The following is an 18,377-nucleotide window of genomic DNA, read 5'->3' on the forward strand; positions in this document are numbered from 1 at the left end:
AGGTTTCTTCCTGTTAGGGGGGAGTTTTTCCTTCCCACTGTCGCCAAGTGCTTGCTCACAGGGGGTCGTTTTGACCGTTGGGGTTTTACATAATTATTGTATGGCCTTGCCTTACAATATAAAGCGCCTTGGGGCAACTGTTTGTTGTGATTTGGTGCTATATAAATAAAATTGATTGATTGATTGATAACAAATAAAGGAAATTATTATTATTAACATTATTGTAACTTGGTGGCTTCCCTCACAATTTTTCTTCATGTACAGTTAGTAGGCTCAGATCAAGCACAGAGTACCATACTGTTTCCATTTTATGACTAAGGAAAATAAAATGCTCATGTATCCATCTCCTAACTTGTCAGAAAACTGACACACGATTTGTTTTTTTGAAAAATAATCAATTTATTTTGTTTTAACAATTAATTCAAAACTGAGGCACTACATACAGCAATGGCAATAATTCCTACTTGGTTAATGCAGTATTTTTGCAAACAGTGATGCCGGTAACGCGTTACTCTAATCTGACCACTTTTTTTTAGTAACGAGTAATCTAACGCGTTAATCTTTCCAAATCAGTAATCAGATTAAAGTTATTTATCCAAGTCACTGTGCGTTACTATTATTTTTCATTGTGGGTCGATAACAGCATTAAACTTGGTCCGTGGGCAGGAGGTCGGGGTTCGACTGAACTGCCCACTTTAAGTGAGCTGTGAGCTTTTAATCCGCGGTTTTTTGCAGCTGCTCTACTCGTCCTCACCTCTTAAAGCGCGGTGATCAGCACACCTGCACTGAGCTTTACAAAGACATTTTTATACTTTTTCCCTCCTTTATTTAGAATTCTGAGCTGAGCCGCTCTGTATCTGGTCGTTAAAAACAGCTGATCCTCCGCGACGCCTCAACAACTAACACTATTTTCCACTCAAATGCACCTAAACTCTCTTTCTGAGGACCACATGATGTGAAAACGCAATAAAACTTTCTTACCTGTAAATCTGGTCATGTTTTCCTGCATAAATAAATGTTATCCATTCTTTGTGCTCAAACGCTAAAGCAGGGGCGAATCCAGATGGAATGGGGGCGTGGGGGAGGGATGTGCCCCCTCCCCCACAACACCCCTAGATTAAAGGTCCAGTTTTGAAGCCGTTTTTTATTACAACTACTAATATTGCTTAAAATAATAATAATTTCGACAAGGAAAATGTTTAGAGAGAATTTAAATGTTAGAAAAATGTTAGAATTTAATAGTTACATTTATAAACAATGTAGGCTCGAAATTGCAAGTTTTACTGTTACAGTGCTGTCAACAGTTAAATATGAGGTCAAGAAAGACGTCTTTATTTTACTTTTTATAAAACAAGTATTTATTTTCATTGAAGTCAAGAAAGGGTGACTATAAAGTGAGTTTTGGCAAAACAGGTATCATTGTCATGTTGAGGTGGCAGAGGGTTGTTGTCGGCAGCTGGGAAAAGTAACTAAAAAAGTAACTAGTAATCTAACTAAGTTACTTTTACAATTGAGTAATCAGTAAAGTAACTAAGTTACTTTTACAATTGAGTAATCAGTAAAGTAACTAAGTTACTTTTTCAAAGTAACTGTGGCAACACTGTTTGCAAAACCCCTTGAATTAAATATAAGTAACAATATTAACTGTTTAATTTCAACTCCATTCCATGGGTGTACAGAGGCAAAATTACAAAAATTCTGTCATAATCCAATTACTCGTGGACCTGACGATTTGATTGTGTGTTTTGTTCAGAGATAAAGGCCAACAAGATGAGCAGTCGTAATGAATCTCAAAGACTGCAGGTCAGCAGGAGTCACTGTAGCACCAAAGAACTGATAGTACTGTCCCTCCATTCTCCAGATGTCCTCCCAGATATCCTATCTGATTCTGATCTCGAAGCAGAAACAGTCACATGAATCACAGTCTGGAGATGGGCAGGTACAGGCAGCATCCCAAGTGGGGAACTAAAAGAAAACGCATCAAACCAGTTACTGAGGAGAAAAACGACACTCAAACTCTACATAGCCCAAAAACAAGAGTTAAACCCTACACCCCCCACCCCCACCCCCCCACCAAAAAAAACAAAAAAGTTAAACACTACACCCCCCAAAAACAAGCATTAAACTTTACACTAGCGTGTTTCCTGTGGGGATCCATAGACTCTAGATTGGGTAGTATTTATAAAATAGGTAAGTGACATTTTTCATGGGTGGTAATAAATTAAGCAATGAGTTGGAATGGAGTGTGAGCCCAGAATGTTTTTAGAACCTTAGACCAATTTTTAGAAGAGGAACTCAACCCTTTTATTTCCTGTTGATTATGTAATTTTTAATGTTAATTTACTATCTTAATGTATTTATAAATTGTTTAGGTTGTTATCATTATTATTATCACTTCTATTTTATTTGATTTTTAAATGGACCACATTGGCAATAAGTGTTTTCACTTTCTTGTGTCGTCCATGTATTTTTAACATATTTACAATTTTATGCAGTTACACTCACACTTTTAATATAAAAATGATTTACTACCCCCTGCTGGAAAGGCGTGTGAGTCCAAAATATAATTAACAATGTTAGCCAATATTCATAGCTTCTCCAAAACTATAGTCCTATCAGTGTTCCGATTTGGTGCTGTTCATCCTTGACCCAAAATACATAATAATGCCAAACAGCAAATGTCAGCTATGCTCTGTATGTCCCTGATCGAAGTTGCACGCACGCACACACGCAGTTTTAATTTGACAAAGACAGTGGCTGAAGACATTAAAACCACCAAATATGTCACTCATGGTTCCAACAGGAAACTTAAGTCACTCATGGTAATAGTAACATGAGACTTATTTAAACTGACTAAACAAATTGAGCTACAAAATACAATAACACTAACAACACTGTTAAACTAACATAAACCACAATTGCAACATTTAAAACCTCAAAACCCTGAACTCCCATGGTGCATTGCAGCACAGTATCCATTGTTTATTGGTTAGCTTAAAAGTTGCTTATTTCTACAAAAATATTTGTCCTATCAACTTTCTGTTTTTGCAGTGTTCACCCTCGACCCAAAATACATAAACATGCCAAACGACAAATGTCAGCTCTCCCTGGTTTTTTGCGTCATCGAAGCCATACACACACATGCACACAGAGGCCACTTGGCTACTATAATATAGATTTTCCAAAAAACAAAACCTAAACCCTACATCCCCCAAAAAACAAGAGTTAGACCCTACATTCCCCCCAAAAAACAATAAAGTTTACACCCCCGAAAAACAAGAGTTAAACTCTACATCCCCGAAAAGCAAGAGTTAAACTCTATATCCCCCCCAATAAACAAGTGATAAACCCTACACCCCCCAAAATACAAGTTAAACCTTATATCTCCAAAAACAAGAGTTAAACTCTACACTACATCCCCTCACAAAACGAGTGTTAAACCCTACATCCCCTGAAAAATAATAGTTGAAGTCTACACACTCACCCCACAAAAACAAGAGTTAAACTCTACACCCTCGAAAAACAAGAGTTAAATCTCTACATCCCCCCAATAAACCATACAACCCCCGAAAAATACAAGTTAAACCTGATATCCCTAAAAAACAAGAGTTAAACTCTACACTCCTCCTCGAAAAACAAGTTAAACACTACATCCCCTCACAAAACAACCCTACATCTCCTGAAAAACAACAGCTGAAGTCTACACTCTCCCCCACAAAAAACACGAGTTAAACTCTTAAACCCTAGAGTCCCCAAATTTGGGGACTTTCCCTGTTTTGGAACATTTGAACACTCACAACTAACCAATGCTAACACCAACATATACATATTATACATCAAAATGTAAAGCAAAGTCTTCTCTACAAAAGTATCCACTTCAACCACATATCAACTAACCACAGCTGGAACGCCAAGCAAATAAATACATAAATCGGAATTCATTTTTTTGGGGGAAAAAAACCTCATTTACTCCAAGTATTATTTACTTTCAATTTTTTTCCATCCACAATATCCCGTGACCCGTCCTTTAGCTAATCCAAACTTTTGCATTTTTGACCTTGTACAAGCTGAAAAATAAATCATAATGTATGGGTATGTGATTTTGGTGAAATAGGCTCTAGGGCTTAAGGGGTTAAACTTTACATCCCTCCAATAAACAAGTGTAAAACTGTACACCCCCCCCCCCAAAAAAAATAGTTGAAGTCTACACTCTCCCCCCACAAGAAACAAGAGTTAAACTCTACATCTCCCCAATAAACAAGTGTTAAATGCTACACCCCCCAAAAATAAAAGTTAAATCTGATATCCCCCAAAAAACAAGAGTTAAACTCTACACTCCCCCTTGAAAAGCAAGTTAAACACTACATCCCCCCACATAACAAGTGTTAAACCCTACATCCCCTGAAAAACAATAGTTGAAGTCTACACTCTCCCGCCACAAAACAGTTAAACTCGACACCCCTTGAAAAACAAGAGTTAAACTCTATGTCACCCCAATAAACAAGTGTTACAACCTACACCCCCCCGAAAAACAAGTTAAACACTATGTCCGGTGAAAAACAACAGTTAAACCCTACATCCCCCAACAAAACAAATGCTAAATAGTAGAGTAGAAAAGATCAATTCGCCAATTTTAAATCGATTTTTATTTTAATTCCCACAGATTAATTCATACATCAAAAAATGTAAATATATATATATATATATATATATATATATATATATATATATATATATATATATATACATATACAAGGTCTATTAGAAAAGTATCCAACCTTATTATTTTTTTCAAAAACCATATGGATTTGAATCACGTGTGATTACATCAGACATGCTGGAACCCTCGTGGGCATGCAAGAGTTTTTTCACGCCTGTCGGTTACGTCATTCACCTGTGGGCAGTCTTTGAGTGAGGAGTCGCCCACCCTCTCGTCGATTTTTTCATTGTTTAGGAATGGCTCAGAGACTGCTGCTTTGTTTGATCAAAATTTTTTCAAAACTGTACGGCACAACTGAGTGGACACCATTCGATAAATTCAGCTGGTTTTCTGTAAAAATTTTAACGGCTGATGAGAGATTCTGGTCTGGTAGTGTCGCCGTAAGGACGGCCCACGGCGCCTGATGGTGATCTGCGCTTCGAGGCGGCAGCATCTCGCCGTTTCAAGTTGAAAACTTCCACATTTCAGGCTCTGTTGACCCAGTAAGTCAGTGATTTTCAACCTTTTTTGAGCCGCGGCACCCTTTTTATATTTACAAAATCCTGCGGCACACCACCAACCAAAATAATATTATAATGCTATTACCTCTGGTTTTGCGCAAAACCCAAATATCATTATTATTATTATTATTAATAGAAAATCGATACAGAAAACACCGCATTTCGAAAATCCTCAAGCATTTTGCGCTCTGATCTCAAGTAGGGCTGTCACGATTAGGAATTTCTGGAGACGATTAATTGTCAGACAAATAATTGCGATTGAAGAATATATTGTCTATTTTTTTCCCCTTCTTTATATTCTACTATTGTAGTATAATTACACAACTCTGGAAGAACGTTTGGCTTCTGTAAGTGGAGAAACTGGGAATGGTGCAACATTTTTATTTTTATCTTCATTTTACATACAGTCCCAACTTTTTCTGATTTGTGGTTGTTTCTGTTGCATTTCTGAAATTGTTTCTCCTCATCAGTCACATTTTGTGCTTAAACACTGCATTAAGCTCAAGATTGAACAAATAAATACCTTTGGAAAGTAACAGCTGTTAAAGTTCAGAGTTTTCTTTTTTGTTTGTTTGTTTTTTGTGGCTCAGTTCATTCATATATTCTCATTTTTTAAATATGTTTTTAAAGATATTTGACCGTTTATTTCATCTCATGATCTCATAAATTCAGCATACGACGCGCACGTGGTGTGAACAGGACGGTAACGGCAGAATCACACCTTTAGAGAAAGTTCAGAGAGAAGTAAAGGCAGCTTCACGTTTCCGTTTTGTTAACGTTCACTCGGGTTAAAATCCTCTCTCTGCTCCGCGCTCGATGCGCACTGACATGTCGTGCCTGCATTCAGGAATCTCCCTCACCCACCCCCTCCCTCGCAGTCTGCAGCCTGTTAACTCCGCGCGCGCGCACACACAGGCACAGACACACACACCGACAGCTCCGCATTTCAGAAGGTTTTTGAAGAAGACGGCACTGTTTTAATCGGCCGTCAGCCTCCTTGTTATTGTCCCGCCTTAAGACGAGAGCGAGGCTGCAGCACGTTTGACGTCAGATTCTGAGTCGTTTTATGCTTTGTGGATAAAATAAATAATTCACGGTAATCGCAAATATGAAAAATAATCGCGAATATGAAAAATAATCGCGAATATGAAAAATACCCACGGCACTCCTGACGATCGGTCACGGCACCCTAGGGTTCCGCGGCACCCCGGTTGAGAATCACTGCAGTAAGTCATCAGAGAACAGAGAACTTTCAGAAGAAGTTGGCATGAGGAGTTTATTCGGACATTCCATTGTTAACGGACATTTTGTAATGAAAGAACATGCGGGCAGAGTCGCATGTCGGGCCGGGGTCGTGACAGGAAAAACACCTCCGTGTTGGAAACCTTAACGGGCAACTTGGAACATGCCCAAGCTGTTAAACAATTTCTCAGTTACTTGTTGAAAGCTATCAAAAGCCGCCTGAATTTTACAAATGGTTTTTAACACGGAGGTGTTTTTCCTGTCACGGCGCACACAGATTCGCCGAGTCGTCACGGAAACGACTCAGCGAATTTGCGCGCACATCTTTCATTAAAAAATGTCCTTAAACAGTGGAATGTCCGCATAAAGTCCTCATGCCGGCCTCTTCTCTGTTCTCTCACGACGTCCTGGGTGAATTAAGCTTTAAATTAGGATGTTTTCAGGTCGAAACAGGCCGACGACGGCACTGGAAGCGCTGCGCAATGTCCCGCTCCGTGGGAAGTCCTTACAGCGACAGAAACACCCCATAATCTCTCATCAGCCATTAAACTTTTCACCGAAAACCAGCTTAATTTCTCGAATAGTGTCCACTCAGATATTCCTCACAGGTCCAGAAAAAATTTTGATAAAGCAACGCATGCCGTCTCGAGCAGCGTGTGAAACAAAGGAATTCAGCCGAGAGGGCGGGACCACATCTCACTCAAGGCCTGCCCACAGGGAAATGACGTCACCGACACGCGTGAAAAAACTCACGCATGTGCACAAGGGTTCAAGCATGATTGGTGTAATCGCACGTCATTCAAATCCATATAGTTTTTTTTTTAAATAAAAAGGTAGGATACTTTTCTGATAGACCTCGTATATATATATATATATATATATATATATATATATATATATATATATATATATATGGACAGTCAAAGTTAATTTTCAGACGTGCTCAGCTTTGGAACACAAGCTAAACCCACAATAAAGCTACAGAGAAATGCAACAAGGCCTCAGGGGTTGGTACACTGGAACGAAGGATTTATGCATCTAATCAGGTTTTTACGTTACTTTTCACAAAACGCAGTGTTGAAAGTTCTCTAGAAATTGATATCATACATCATTATGTTGCCATGGTGCTTTTGACCAGTGAGATGCCATCTTAAATGGGCTCACTGCAGTTGGCATACTTCCTGTTTGGTTTGTTCTTGAAGCACACCTTAACACCAATGGCTCACTTGGTCCTGGATGTTGTACTTTTCTTAGTTTGGTTTCAGCCAGCAGTATTTCCAAGCATTAGAACACATGTAATAGTCATTTTTATTTATATATATATATATATACACACACACACACACACACACACACACACACACACACACACAGAGTTGTGCTCAAAAGTTTATATAGCCTGGCAGAATTTTTGCTTTTTTTGGCCATTTTTAAGAGAATATGAACACAAAACCTTTTTTTTTCCACTCATGGTTAGTGGTTGGGTGAAGCCATTTATTGTCAAACAACTGTGTTTCCTCTTTTTACAAACAGGTTGAAGGGCAGCCAAAAGAGGGCGCCAGAGGTACCTGGTTCATTGGCCCTGACACAGGTCTCGTTTGTTTTGGGTTTAAAGTAAGGCTGTAACAAAGATTAAAAAAACTATGGCTTCAAGCATGCATAAACCGGGGAAAGCTGACATTTGCCGACTGGTATGCTTGTGTTGGGTCAAGGATGAACGCTGCAAAAACAGAAAGTTGATAGTTGATATTTTTTGGAGAAATGAGCAATTTTAGCTAACCAATAAACAATGGACATAGTGCTGCAATGCACCATGGGAGTTCAGAGTTTTGAGGTTTTAAATGTTATTTCAATTTAATTTATTTAAAAGGGACCATGTGCAATTAAAATATAAATGTTACCATTTGATGCAATGCACCAGAATTAGCCTTTGGCTAATTTGCATCTGCAGTCTCTAGACACAGATAAATATAACACATACTGTATAAAAACATTAAGCATCACAAAATAAACCAGAAGCACAAACCTCCGCAAAGGCCACAGTTTTTTGCAAAAACTATATGGATTTGAATCACGTGATTGCATCAGCCAAGCTTGAACCTTCGTGCGCATGCGTGAGTTTTTTCACACCTGTCGGTTGCGTCATTCGCCTGTGAGCAGGCTTTGAGTGAGCACTGGTCCTCCCCCCTCGTCAGATTTTCATTGTGAGGAAAATGTCTGAACGGCTGGAGCAGCACTGCATCAAATTTTTCCAGAAACTGTGAGAGACAGCCAGGTGGACACCATTTGGAAAATTCAGATGGCTTTCAGGGACGATTTTATAGGCATCACAGAGATTAAGGAGTGGTACAGCCGGTTTAAAGACGGCGCACAATGGCAGAAGGCGCGCCGCGCTCCGAGCGGCGATCAACAGGCTGAAACGACCAGATCATTTCCAAACTGAATGCTGTGTTGATCCGGGACGTCGTCTAACTACTACAGAAATGGCAGAAAAGGTGGACATCAGCACATTCCCGGCACATTCCACTGTTAAAGGAGATTTTGTCATGAAAACAGGAGTGGAGGAATTCGCCACAGAGCCGCTAATGGCGCGGAACGAAAGCACCTCCGTGTTGGTCTCACAGGACATGTTGTGACATTGCTCAGCTCTTTGACAATTTCTCGGATACTCACTCGCCTGAAAAGCCACCCAAAGCCGTCTGAATCTTCCGAATGGTGGAAGAGCTGGGCATGTCCCGTGAGACTTCCAACACGGAGGTGCTTTTTGTTCTGCGCCATTACACGGCTCCGTCCTGATCCGCGAATTCTGCCGCACGTCTTTCATTACAAAATCTCCGGTAACAGTGTAATGTGCCAAAAAAGTGCTATGTCCCCCTCTCTTGCCATTTCTCTGGTAGTCAGACGACGTCCCGGATCAACACAGCCTTCACTTTGGAAATGATCTGGTCGTTTCAGCCTGTCGATGGCCGCTCGAAGCACGGCGCGCCCTCAGCCGCTGTGGGCCGTCTTTAATCCAGTTGTAATGCTCCTTAAGCTGTGTCATGCCCATAAGATCTTCACCGAAAGCCATATGAAGTTTCCAAATGGTTTCCACCTGGCTGTCTCTCACAGTTTCTGAAAAAATTTTGATGCAGCAAAGCAGCAGTCGCTCGGCCATTTTCCTGACAATGAAAATCCGCAGAGGGGGCTGGACCACTCCTCCCACAAAGCCCGCTCACAGGCGAATGACGCAACCGACAGGTGTGAAAAAACTCACGCATGCGCACGAAGGTTCAAGCTTGGCTGATGCAATCACACGTGATTCAAATCCATCTGGTTTTTGCAAAAAATAAAAAGGTCAGTTACTTTTCTAACAGACCTCGTATGCTATAGTTGTGTTTTATATGTGTAATAAAGGTTTACAATCAGAAATAAGAAAGGAAAAAGTAAAGCGGTAAATAATTTTCTATACACATTTATTCAAAACACACAGCAAACTATAATAAACATCTGTTTTGACACTTTATAAAGGTAATTTGGGCTCTTGTGTGAAAGACTGTACAACAAAAAAGGTTCAAACAACAAACACAAATGCACATTTTGAACAATATATACAAAATGGTCTATGCGTTTTGTTTGTCTTCATCTCAAAGCAAATTCTGTCTACTATTACACAAAAGTCACATCACAAACTTCTCCTTCTATGAAGTTGACTGTGTGTTTGTTCTCTCCTGCTCTGAAAGCAACATTCACACTTTGAGGCTCATTCAGTTTGAGGAGCGGCCCTTCCCCCTCGCTCCATTAATATGGTAAACAGTGCTTTACGCTGGAGCGAGAGAGCTTGCCACAGGCTTATCCAGTAACATTCACAGGAAAACTAGTCGAGCAATCCTGATACTCACACACTGTTTGAGCACGTGAGATTGTATGAGAGGCTCTCCTTCTACTCACTTTCATTTTTGCTGTGCGTAATGGCGCAGGGCGCATTGGAGCAGCCAGGGGGCTATTCAAACGGGCCAACTAGTAACACACCACTCCTAAAAAACAATCTTTGGTGTGTCATGTGAGGTGAATCTGCCCTACGATTGGATTTTGGAAAACCATGTGATGGTGAACCAATTCTGATTGGACACTCACATTGCTCACGTCATAACAGCTTCTATGAGGAGTACAAAGATGGTGGACGGTGGCTCAAAAGTCTGCGGAGTTAACTTTTCAGCAAAAAAAGTAAGTTTCTATCTCATATTATTAAAAAGTTATTTATAATTTAGTAAAGCTTGGTCTCAGCCATCGTATATGACGGCGTCGGCCCCAGAGAGCCCTTAGATCTTCAGCAATGTATTTATAAAGAGAAACTGCATGAACTACACAAGTTTTTTTATTTTCTAATAACAAGTTTATTCAATGAGGAGAACCAAATGCTAAATTATTGTTGTGTCATAACTTAATTTTTGTTCAGCCTTTGTGACCCGTCTTGATGAAGTTAGATGCAAAAATGTTGAAATTGGCCCTATCCTGCAATGATAAAGAATCCTTAAAAAATTACTGGATCCGGATCGTGTTCCGGTTCATTACAAAGCATCAAACATCACTCAGCAGATAAAAACATATACAGTTGTATGTAAAAGTTTGGGCACCCCTGATAATTTCCATGATTTTCCTTTATAAATCATTGTGTTGATGTTGTCGATGGGCTTGTCAGTTTGGTTATACGTTTAGACAACCGGCTGAATGAACACCGTCGGGAGCAGGCCGGGGGGCGTGGTCGGGCACAAGCCGTCCCTCTCTCCTCCGGGTCCGAAAGGGTGTCGTCTTCCCCACGTTCCACTGCCAGAGGGCTCCGTGTGGCAACAGCTCCCCCTGCTGACGAAGCTATGGACATGAGCAGGGCCAAATTAAAATCAAATATCAGACAAAGGAGGCTGGCCCGTGGGGAGTGTTTTTTCTGTGGCTCTTGTGAGCACATGTTAAAAGACTGCCCTAAACGATCAAACTCCAACGCCCATCCTTAGGAACTGGGTTAAGGGTGGGCCATAATATGTACACAGGGAAAACCCATAAATCAGCACGAATCCCAGTAACAATCCTGAGTGGGGATTTAACCCTTCACGCCCCAGCACTGGTAGACACGGGGTCAGAAGGGAATCTGCTGGACAGCAGATGGGCCAGGGAAGTAGGGCTTCCTCTGGTAGCCCTGCCTTCACCATTGAAGGTACGAGCACTAGATGGCACTCTACTCCCGTTAATTACACATCAGACACAGCCAGTAACCTTGGTTGTGTCTGGGAATCACAGGGAGGAGATTGTGTTTTTTGTGACACCTTCTACCTCCCGAGTGATTCTGGGATTTCCATGGATGGTGAAGCACAATCCCCGGATTGATTGGCCGTCTGGGGTGGTGACGCAGTGGAGCGAAACCTGCCACCGGGAGTGTCTTGGATCCTCGGTTCCACCCGGAATTACAGCTAAAGAGGAGGTCATAGTCCCCCCCAATCTGACGGCGGTGCCCGAGGTGTACCACGATCTTGCTGACGTCTTCAGCAAAGATCTGGCACTCACTCTTCCCCCACACCGACCGTACGATTGTGCCATCGATTTGATTCCGGGCGCTGAGTACCCGTCCAGTAGATTGTACAACCTCTCACGTCCGGAACGCGAATCGATGGAGACCAGCTTCACTGCGGATTCACCCAGTGTTTCATGTCTCAAGGATAAAACCATACCACGTCTCACCACTCTGCACTCCGGGACCCGTACCACCTCCTGCCCGTATCATCGACGGGGAGCCAGCATGGACTGTTCGTCGGCTCCTGGACGTCCGTTGGAAGGGCCGGGGTTTTCAATATCTGGTGGACTGGGAGGGGTACGGACCCGAAGAACGCTCCTGGGTGAAGAGGAGCTTCATCCTGGACCCGGCCCTCCTGGCCGATTTCTACCACCGACACCCGGACAAGCCTGGTCGGGCGCCAGGAGGCGCCCGTTGAGGGGGGGATCCTGTTGTGTGGGCCGCTGAAGAGGAGGTACTGCTGGCCCACCACCACCAGTCGGCGCCCTGCTTGGAGTGCGGGCTTCAAGCATGAGAGGGCGCCGAGACAGAGAGTGACAGCTGTCACTCGTTTACACCAGCTGTCACCAATCACCACCATCTCTACAAAAGCCGGATCATTACTCCACCTCCTCGCCGAGAAATCAACTACCGTCGAAGGTAATTCTCTGCATTTCATACTTTCTGAAGACTAATTATTGTTCTGTGTGCAGCCATATTCCTGAAGTCTGTAATTGGATTGGCGTGCAGTGAGAGTCTGCGACGTCTTCGCCTCTCACTCCATCCAAGGAGCAACTGTCAGGAGCTGCACGGGTGATTCTGTTTCGGAGGTGGAGGTTTTCCCTCCGCGAAGACCTGTAGAAGAAGGATTACTGGGTGTGTGGATACACACTCACCATAACTGTTTTGTCATCTTCTGCCAGCAGTACCAGGGTCTGCAACAGAAGACGGTGACCACCTGGGGACTCAGGACTTGGCGGCTCCGGTGTTCTTCAGGCCGTTGGTGGTGGAAGCTGTGTGGGTCCCGGCTCTCCGATCGCCAGAGGTCTCCTATCTTCGAGCCTGCCCGCACGTCACCTTGTGTACAATTGGCATTATCTGTGTCTGTATTTAGTTGTGCGTTTCACAACATTAAATTGTTACTCTTTGTCTTATCCATTGTCCGTTCATTTGCGCCCCCTGTTGCGGGTCCGTGTTACGACCCTCTCCCAACACATTGTTTTGATCAGCAATTTCAGTTACATATATCATATAGCAGACAAGCACAGTGATATTTGAGAAGTGAAATGAAGTTTCTAGGATTTTCAGAAAGTGTGCAATAATTCTTTAGAAAAAATTGGGCAGGTGCATAAATTTGGGTGCCCCAACAGAAAAAATACATCAATATTTAGCAGATCCTGCTTTTGCAGAAATAACAGCCTCTAAACACTTACTATAGCTTCCAATGAGAGTCTGGATTCTGTATGGAGGTATTTTGGACCATTCTTCTTTACAAAATATCTCAGGTTTGCTGGTTTCCGAGCATGGACAGCCCACTTAAAATCACACCACAGATTTTCAACAATATTCAGGTCTGGGGACTGAGATGGTCATTCCAGAACGTTGTACTTGTTCCTCTGCATGAATGCCTTAGTAGATTTTGAGCAGTGTTTAGGGTCGTTGTCTTGTTGAAAGATTCAGCCCCGGTGCAACTTCAACTTTGTCACTGATTCATGAACATTGTTCTCAAGAATCTGATGATATTGACTGGAATCCATGTGACCCTCAACTTTAACAAGATTCCCAGTACCTGCACTGGCCACACAGCCCCACAGCATGATGGAAGCACCTCCAAGTTTTACTGTAGGTAGCAAGCGTTTTTCTTGGAATGCTGTGTTCTTTTTCATCCATGCATACTGCCCCTTGTTATGTCCAAATAACTCAATTTTAGTTTCATCAGTCCACAGCACCTTATTCCAAAATGAAGCTGGCTTGTCCAAATGTGCTTTAGCATACCTCAAGCGACTCTGTTTGTGGCATGTATGCAGAAAAGGCTTCCTCTGCATTACAGCATCATACAGCATCTCTTTGTGCAAAGTGTGCTGTATAGTTGAATGATGCACAGAGACACTATCTGCAGCAACATCATGTTGTAGGTCTTTGGAGCAGGTGCATACACTATCTTGCTCCAAAGATTGTAGATCTTTGGAGCAAGTCTGTGGGTTGACTATGACTGTTCTCACCATCCTTCGCTTCAGCTTATGAGATTTTTCTTGGCCTGCCACTTCGGGCCTTAACTAGTACTGTGTCTGTGGTCTTCCATTTCCTCACTATGTTCCTCACAGTGGAAACTGACAGCTGAAATCTCTGAGATAGCTTTATGTATCCTTCCCCTAAACCATGATGTTGAACAATCTTTGTTTTCAGGTCACTTGAGAGTTGTTTAGAGGCTCCCATGTTGCCACTCATTAGAAGAGATGCAAAGAGGAGAAACATTTGCAAATAGCCACCTTAAATACCCTTTCTCATGATTGGATTCACCTGTGTAAGGAGGTCATGGGTCAATGAGCTTACCAAACCAATTCTGTGTTCCAATAAATAGTGCTAAATGTATTCAAATCAATAAAATGACAAGGGTGCCCAAATTTATGCACTTGCCTAATTTAGTTTAATTACTGCACACTTTCTGTAAATACTAGAAACTTCATTTCACTTCTCAAATATCAGTGTGTTCATCTGCTATATGATACATTTAACTGAAATTTCTGATCCAGACAACCAATGATTTATAAAGACAAATCATGGAAATTATCAGGGGTGTCCAAACTTTTGCATACAACTGTTGCAACACTATGTACCGCATATAAAATGCTCCTCACAAGCACACACACACACACACACTACATAATCATAGGGTGTAGCAGCATGCACACCACACAACACTACACCTAGTCTCACACACACACACACACACTACATAATCATAGGGTGTAGTAGCATGCACACCACACAACACTACACCTACTCTCACACACACACACACACACACACACACACACACACACACACACACACACACACACACACACACACACACACACACACACACACACACACACAAGAGATGAGCACTAACATATTTGTGGGTGCATTGTTGTGAGAGTTTTAAATGTTTTTTGGTATTAGCTTTAAATTCTCCAAACAAATCACAGTTTTTTATGTTGTCTGGAATAGCGTTCCATTGTGTGACAGCTTTAACAGAAAAGGCTGCCTGCCCAATGCTGAGTAGCAAAAGGGTAGAATGTAGTCATGTACGGAAGCTATTCTAGTGGACCTTACAAAGCCACAACAACAGGCAAACTTGCACAAACAGGTGGGAACCACACCTTTTAAGATTTTGTAAACAGTACATAGATTTGAAAATATCCTAAAATTTTCAAAAGTTAATAGATTGTACTTATGCAGTATGTTACAATGGTGACACCTCAGTGGCTTTTTGTCAAAATTTTCAGAGCCTGTTTGTACAGGGATTCTAAGGGCCTAACTGTTGTTTGACTAGCCTGACCCCACCAAGTGATACAATATGAGATATGGGAAAAAATTAAAGCATGTAAAAATATCTTGGCAGCCTCTGTAGATATAAATGTAGATATGTTTCTTATAGCTCAAATTTGGATTTAGTAACACACCAAGATATTTGAATTCAGTGACAATCTCAGTCTGTTCACCCCCAAAGCAGACTTTTACATCTGGGTGTCAGGTAGGATGGTCAGGAATGGTAGGACACAAATGCATGGCTCCAGCAGACAGCTCTGATTTTTTTTCCGGCAATGCACTGCCGAGTAGGCAGTCCAACAAAAACAGCAGTACAGCAATCATCAGGCAATATGGCGTGGTCAAGGCAACAGGCAGGAGGTCAGGTACACACTATGAGGCAGGCAGGAACAAGAACTCAGGTACAGAGCTAGAATGAAGGCACAAGGCACTACAAACTGACGAGGAACAAAACAACCCAGTGAGCTTATAAACCCCAGGTGGTGTTCAGTAAATCAGGAACAGGTGCGCATGGAAAGCAACAGAAGCAGGGCGTAGCCAGAGAGAGAGAGAAACACCCATCACCAAGAACGAGACAATAGAAACAGACAGGCCCAAGCAGAAAAATCCCAACAAGAGAATAAGCAAACCAAAACCTAGATAATACAAAACTAACATAACTCAAACTCTGACACTGGGATGTTCAACTTCGTTTTGGAGAAGAACATACCTTTAGTTTTGCTTACATTTAAAGTGAGACAGGAGCGGTCTAACCACTCAGCCACTCCAACCAAAGCATTGATTCATTTTTCAACTGCTTGTTGAGCTGACTTTGCATGGGTATATAAAACAGTGTTATCGGTATAGAGTTGCATCTCTACGTCATGACAAAACTGTGGAAGGTCATTAATATTAAGACTAAAAAGTAGTGGGCCAAACACAGATCCTTGTGGTACACCCATTGTGCACTTCAAGTAGCTGGACCATGCATCTTTAATATTCACACACTGCCTCCTATTGGATAGGTATGATGATATCCATGCAAGTGTGTTAGCTGAAAAATTGAAGATGGAGAGTTTGGATATAAGAACTGTGTGGGAAACTGTGTCAAAGGCCTTACTTAAATCTTTGTCAAGACGAGATCGAATTTGCTCTGTTAGATGTAAGATGCCCATTTCTGTGGAGTAATGTTTTATGAATCCAAACTGGGCTGAATTTAGACCAGGATTACAACTGTTAATGTGGTCTGTAAGTTGTTTTATGACCACTTTCTTGGAGATTACTGGCAGTATGCGTATAGGTTTATGATTACTGACTATATGATGATCACCAGATTTAAAAACAGCCTCAAATTGCATGCTTCCAGTCCACAGGAAAAAAGAAATATGCAAAATGGAAATGTTTACTAAATGCGCAATGAGGGGGAATAAGAGTAGCCGAGTGTTTTTAATAAACACTGTATCCTAATGGGAGGTATCTTTGCTTTTTGAATTTCATAAGGAGCAAATCACCTTCTTAACTTCCTCTTCAGTTATTGTGACTAAATCAAGACCCTGCCCTGCAACAATAGTTCCTGAACAGAATCCATAAAAAGGAATTAAAAGTACGGACAGGTTTAGCATCGTCGTCTATTGTCTTGTCCTGAACTGTGAGCTGGATATCCACCATATGACCGTAATCTTTCCCTGTTAAACTATTGATATTTTTCCAAATTTCATTGCTGTTGCCTTTAGCATCAGTCATAAATTGAAGGTAATAGTGTGACTTGGCTATTCTCAGTTCATAAATCACTTTATTCCTTAGGCCTTTATAAACTAAAATATCTGTCTCTTCTTGTTTTAGTAGCCTTTTTAGAGCAATGTCTCTACTTTTCTTGAGTTGCCAGAAATTTTTCATTGAACCAAAGCAGGTTGACCTTTCTTCTGTTTTGCAATTAATTTTAACAGTGAATTTATCCCTAATAGCATTAATCTTAGAAGTAAATAACTGACAACTACACTCCAGATTTTCTGAGGATAAGATGTCTCCCCAATCCAAACTATTTATCTCATTATCAAATGTGTCCCGTTTACTTTTAGGTATAGAGAAGACATTTTTGTGATGGAAAGTTGATAGAGTCTTAAATCTGTTTTTAGTTCATTTCCTTGCCACCAGAATTAAATTGTGGTCAGACAAACCAGTAATCAGATTATAGCTTTTTGTTATCCTTTCAAGTTTATTAGAGAAAAAAACATCAAGTTGTGTGCTTGAGCATTTTGTGATTCTGGTTGGGCCTTTTATCAGTTACTCTAAATGGTATTTATCTGTAATAGCTTTTAACTTTCTCGTTGTTGTGTGTTGGGGGGTGTGGCTGGATATTTTGGTGTTCTTTTCTTTTCTTTGCTCTTCAGGTGGCATGGAAACTGATTTGTCTGTGGAGAAGGTGCTGGCTGAAGAGTCCTCACCCTCATCAACATCATGTGTAGCACCTGTGACGGGTGCTCACATGCAACCTTAAAGACTTTCAGCTGAAGCAGATAATTGGATGGCGTTCTGCATTTAAGTCATGTGTGATTCAAGCAGAACTGCCGGGAACTCGACCTTATGATGTTCATTTGTGAGACGCTGAGGACCGCACCTGTGTTTGACACATCGAGCCCGTGAAGCAAGGAAGGGTGAGGACACATGCTGTCAGCACACATTAAAGGTAATTAAGTGTTTGACTAATTGTTGATAGTAACTTGGTGTTTTGTTACACAGTATACTTGAATTGTGATGAGAATTGTGCAGCTTGCTTCTCACTGCTGTGGCGTGCGGATAAGTGATCCTCCACCTGTTATGAGAAGCTGCTCATTTGCATAAAGTTAAAAAAGATACAGACCTGAATGTGTTGCTGATA

The 18,377-nt window shown here is 41.4% G+C and overlaps 1 protein-coding gene across 2 annotated transcripts in view; it reads right to left on the minus strand.

Annotated features, from left to right (window-relative positions):
- Nucleotides 1-1,533: 1,533 nt before the first annotated feature.
- The window catches only part of si:ch211-198p11.6, a 32,483-nt gene continuing 15,639 nt past the window's right edge, over nt 1,534-18,377 (minus strand). For both annotated transcript variants that reach the window (XM_034191232.1, XM_034191233.1), the window contains one exon: nt 1,534-1,965. In XM_034191232.1, the coding sequence (XP_034047123.1) occupies nt 1,879-1,965 (87 nt within the window). In that variant the 3' untranslated portion in view covers nt 1,534-1,878. The remainder of the gene's footprint in view (nt 1,966-18,377) is intronic.

This window comes from Thalassophryne amazonica, chromosome 16 (genome assembly GCF_902500255.1).
Source record: "Thalassophryne amazonica chromosome 16, fThaAma1.1, whole genome shotgun sequence".
In the NCBI taxonomy this organism is placed as follows: domain Eukaryota; kingdom Metazoa; phylum Chordata; class Actinopteri; order Batrachoidiformes; family Batrachoididae; genus Thalassophryne; species Thalassophryne amazonica.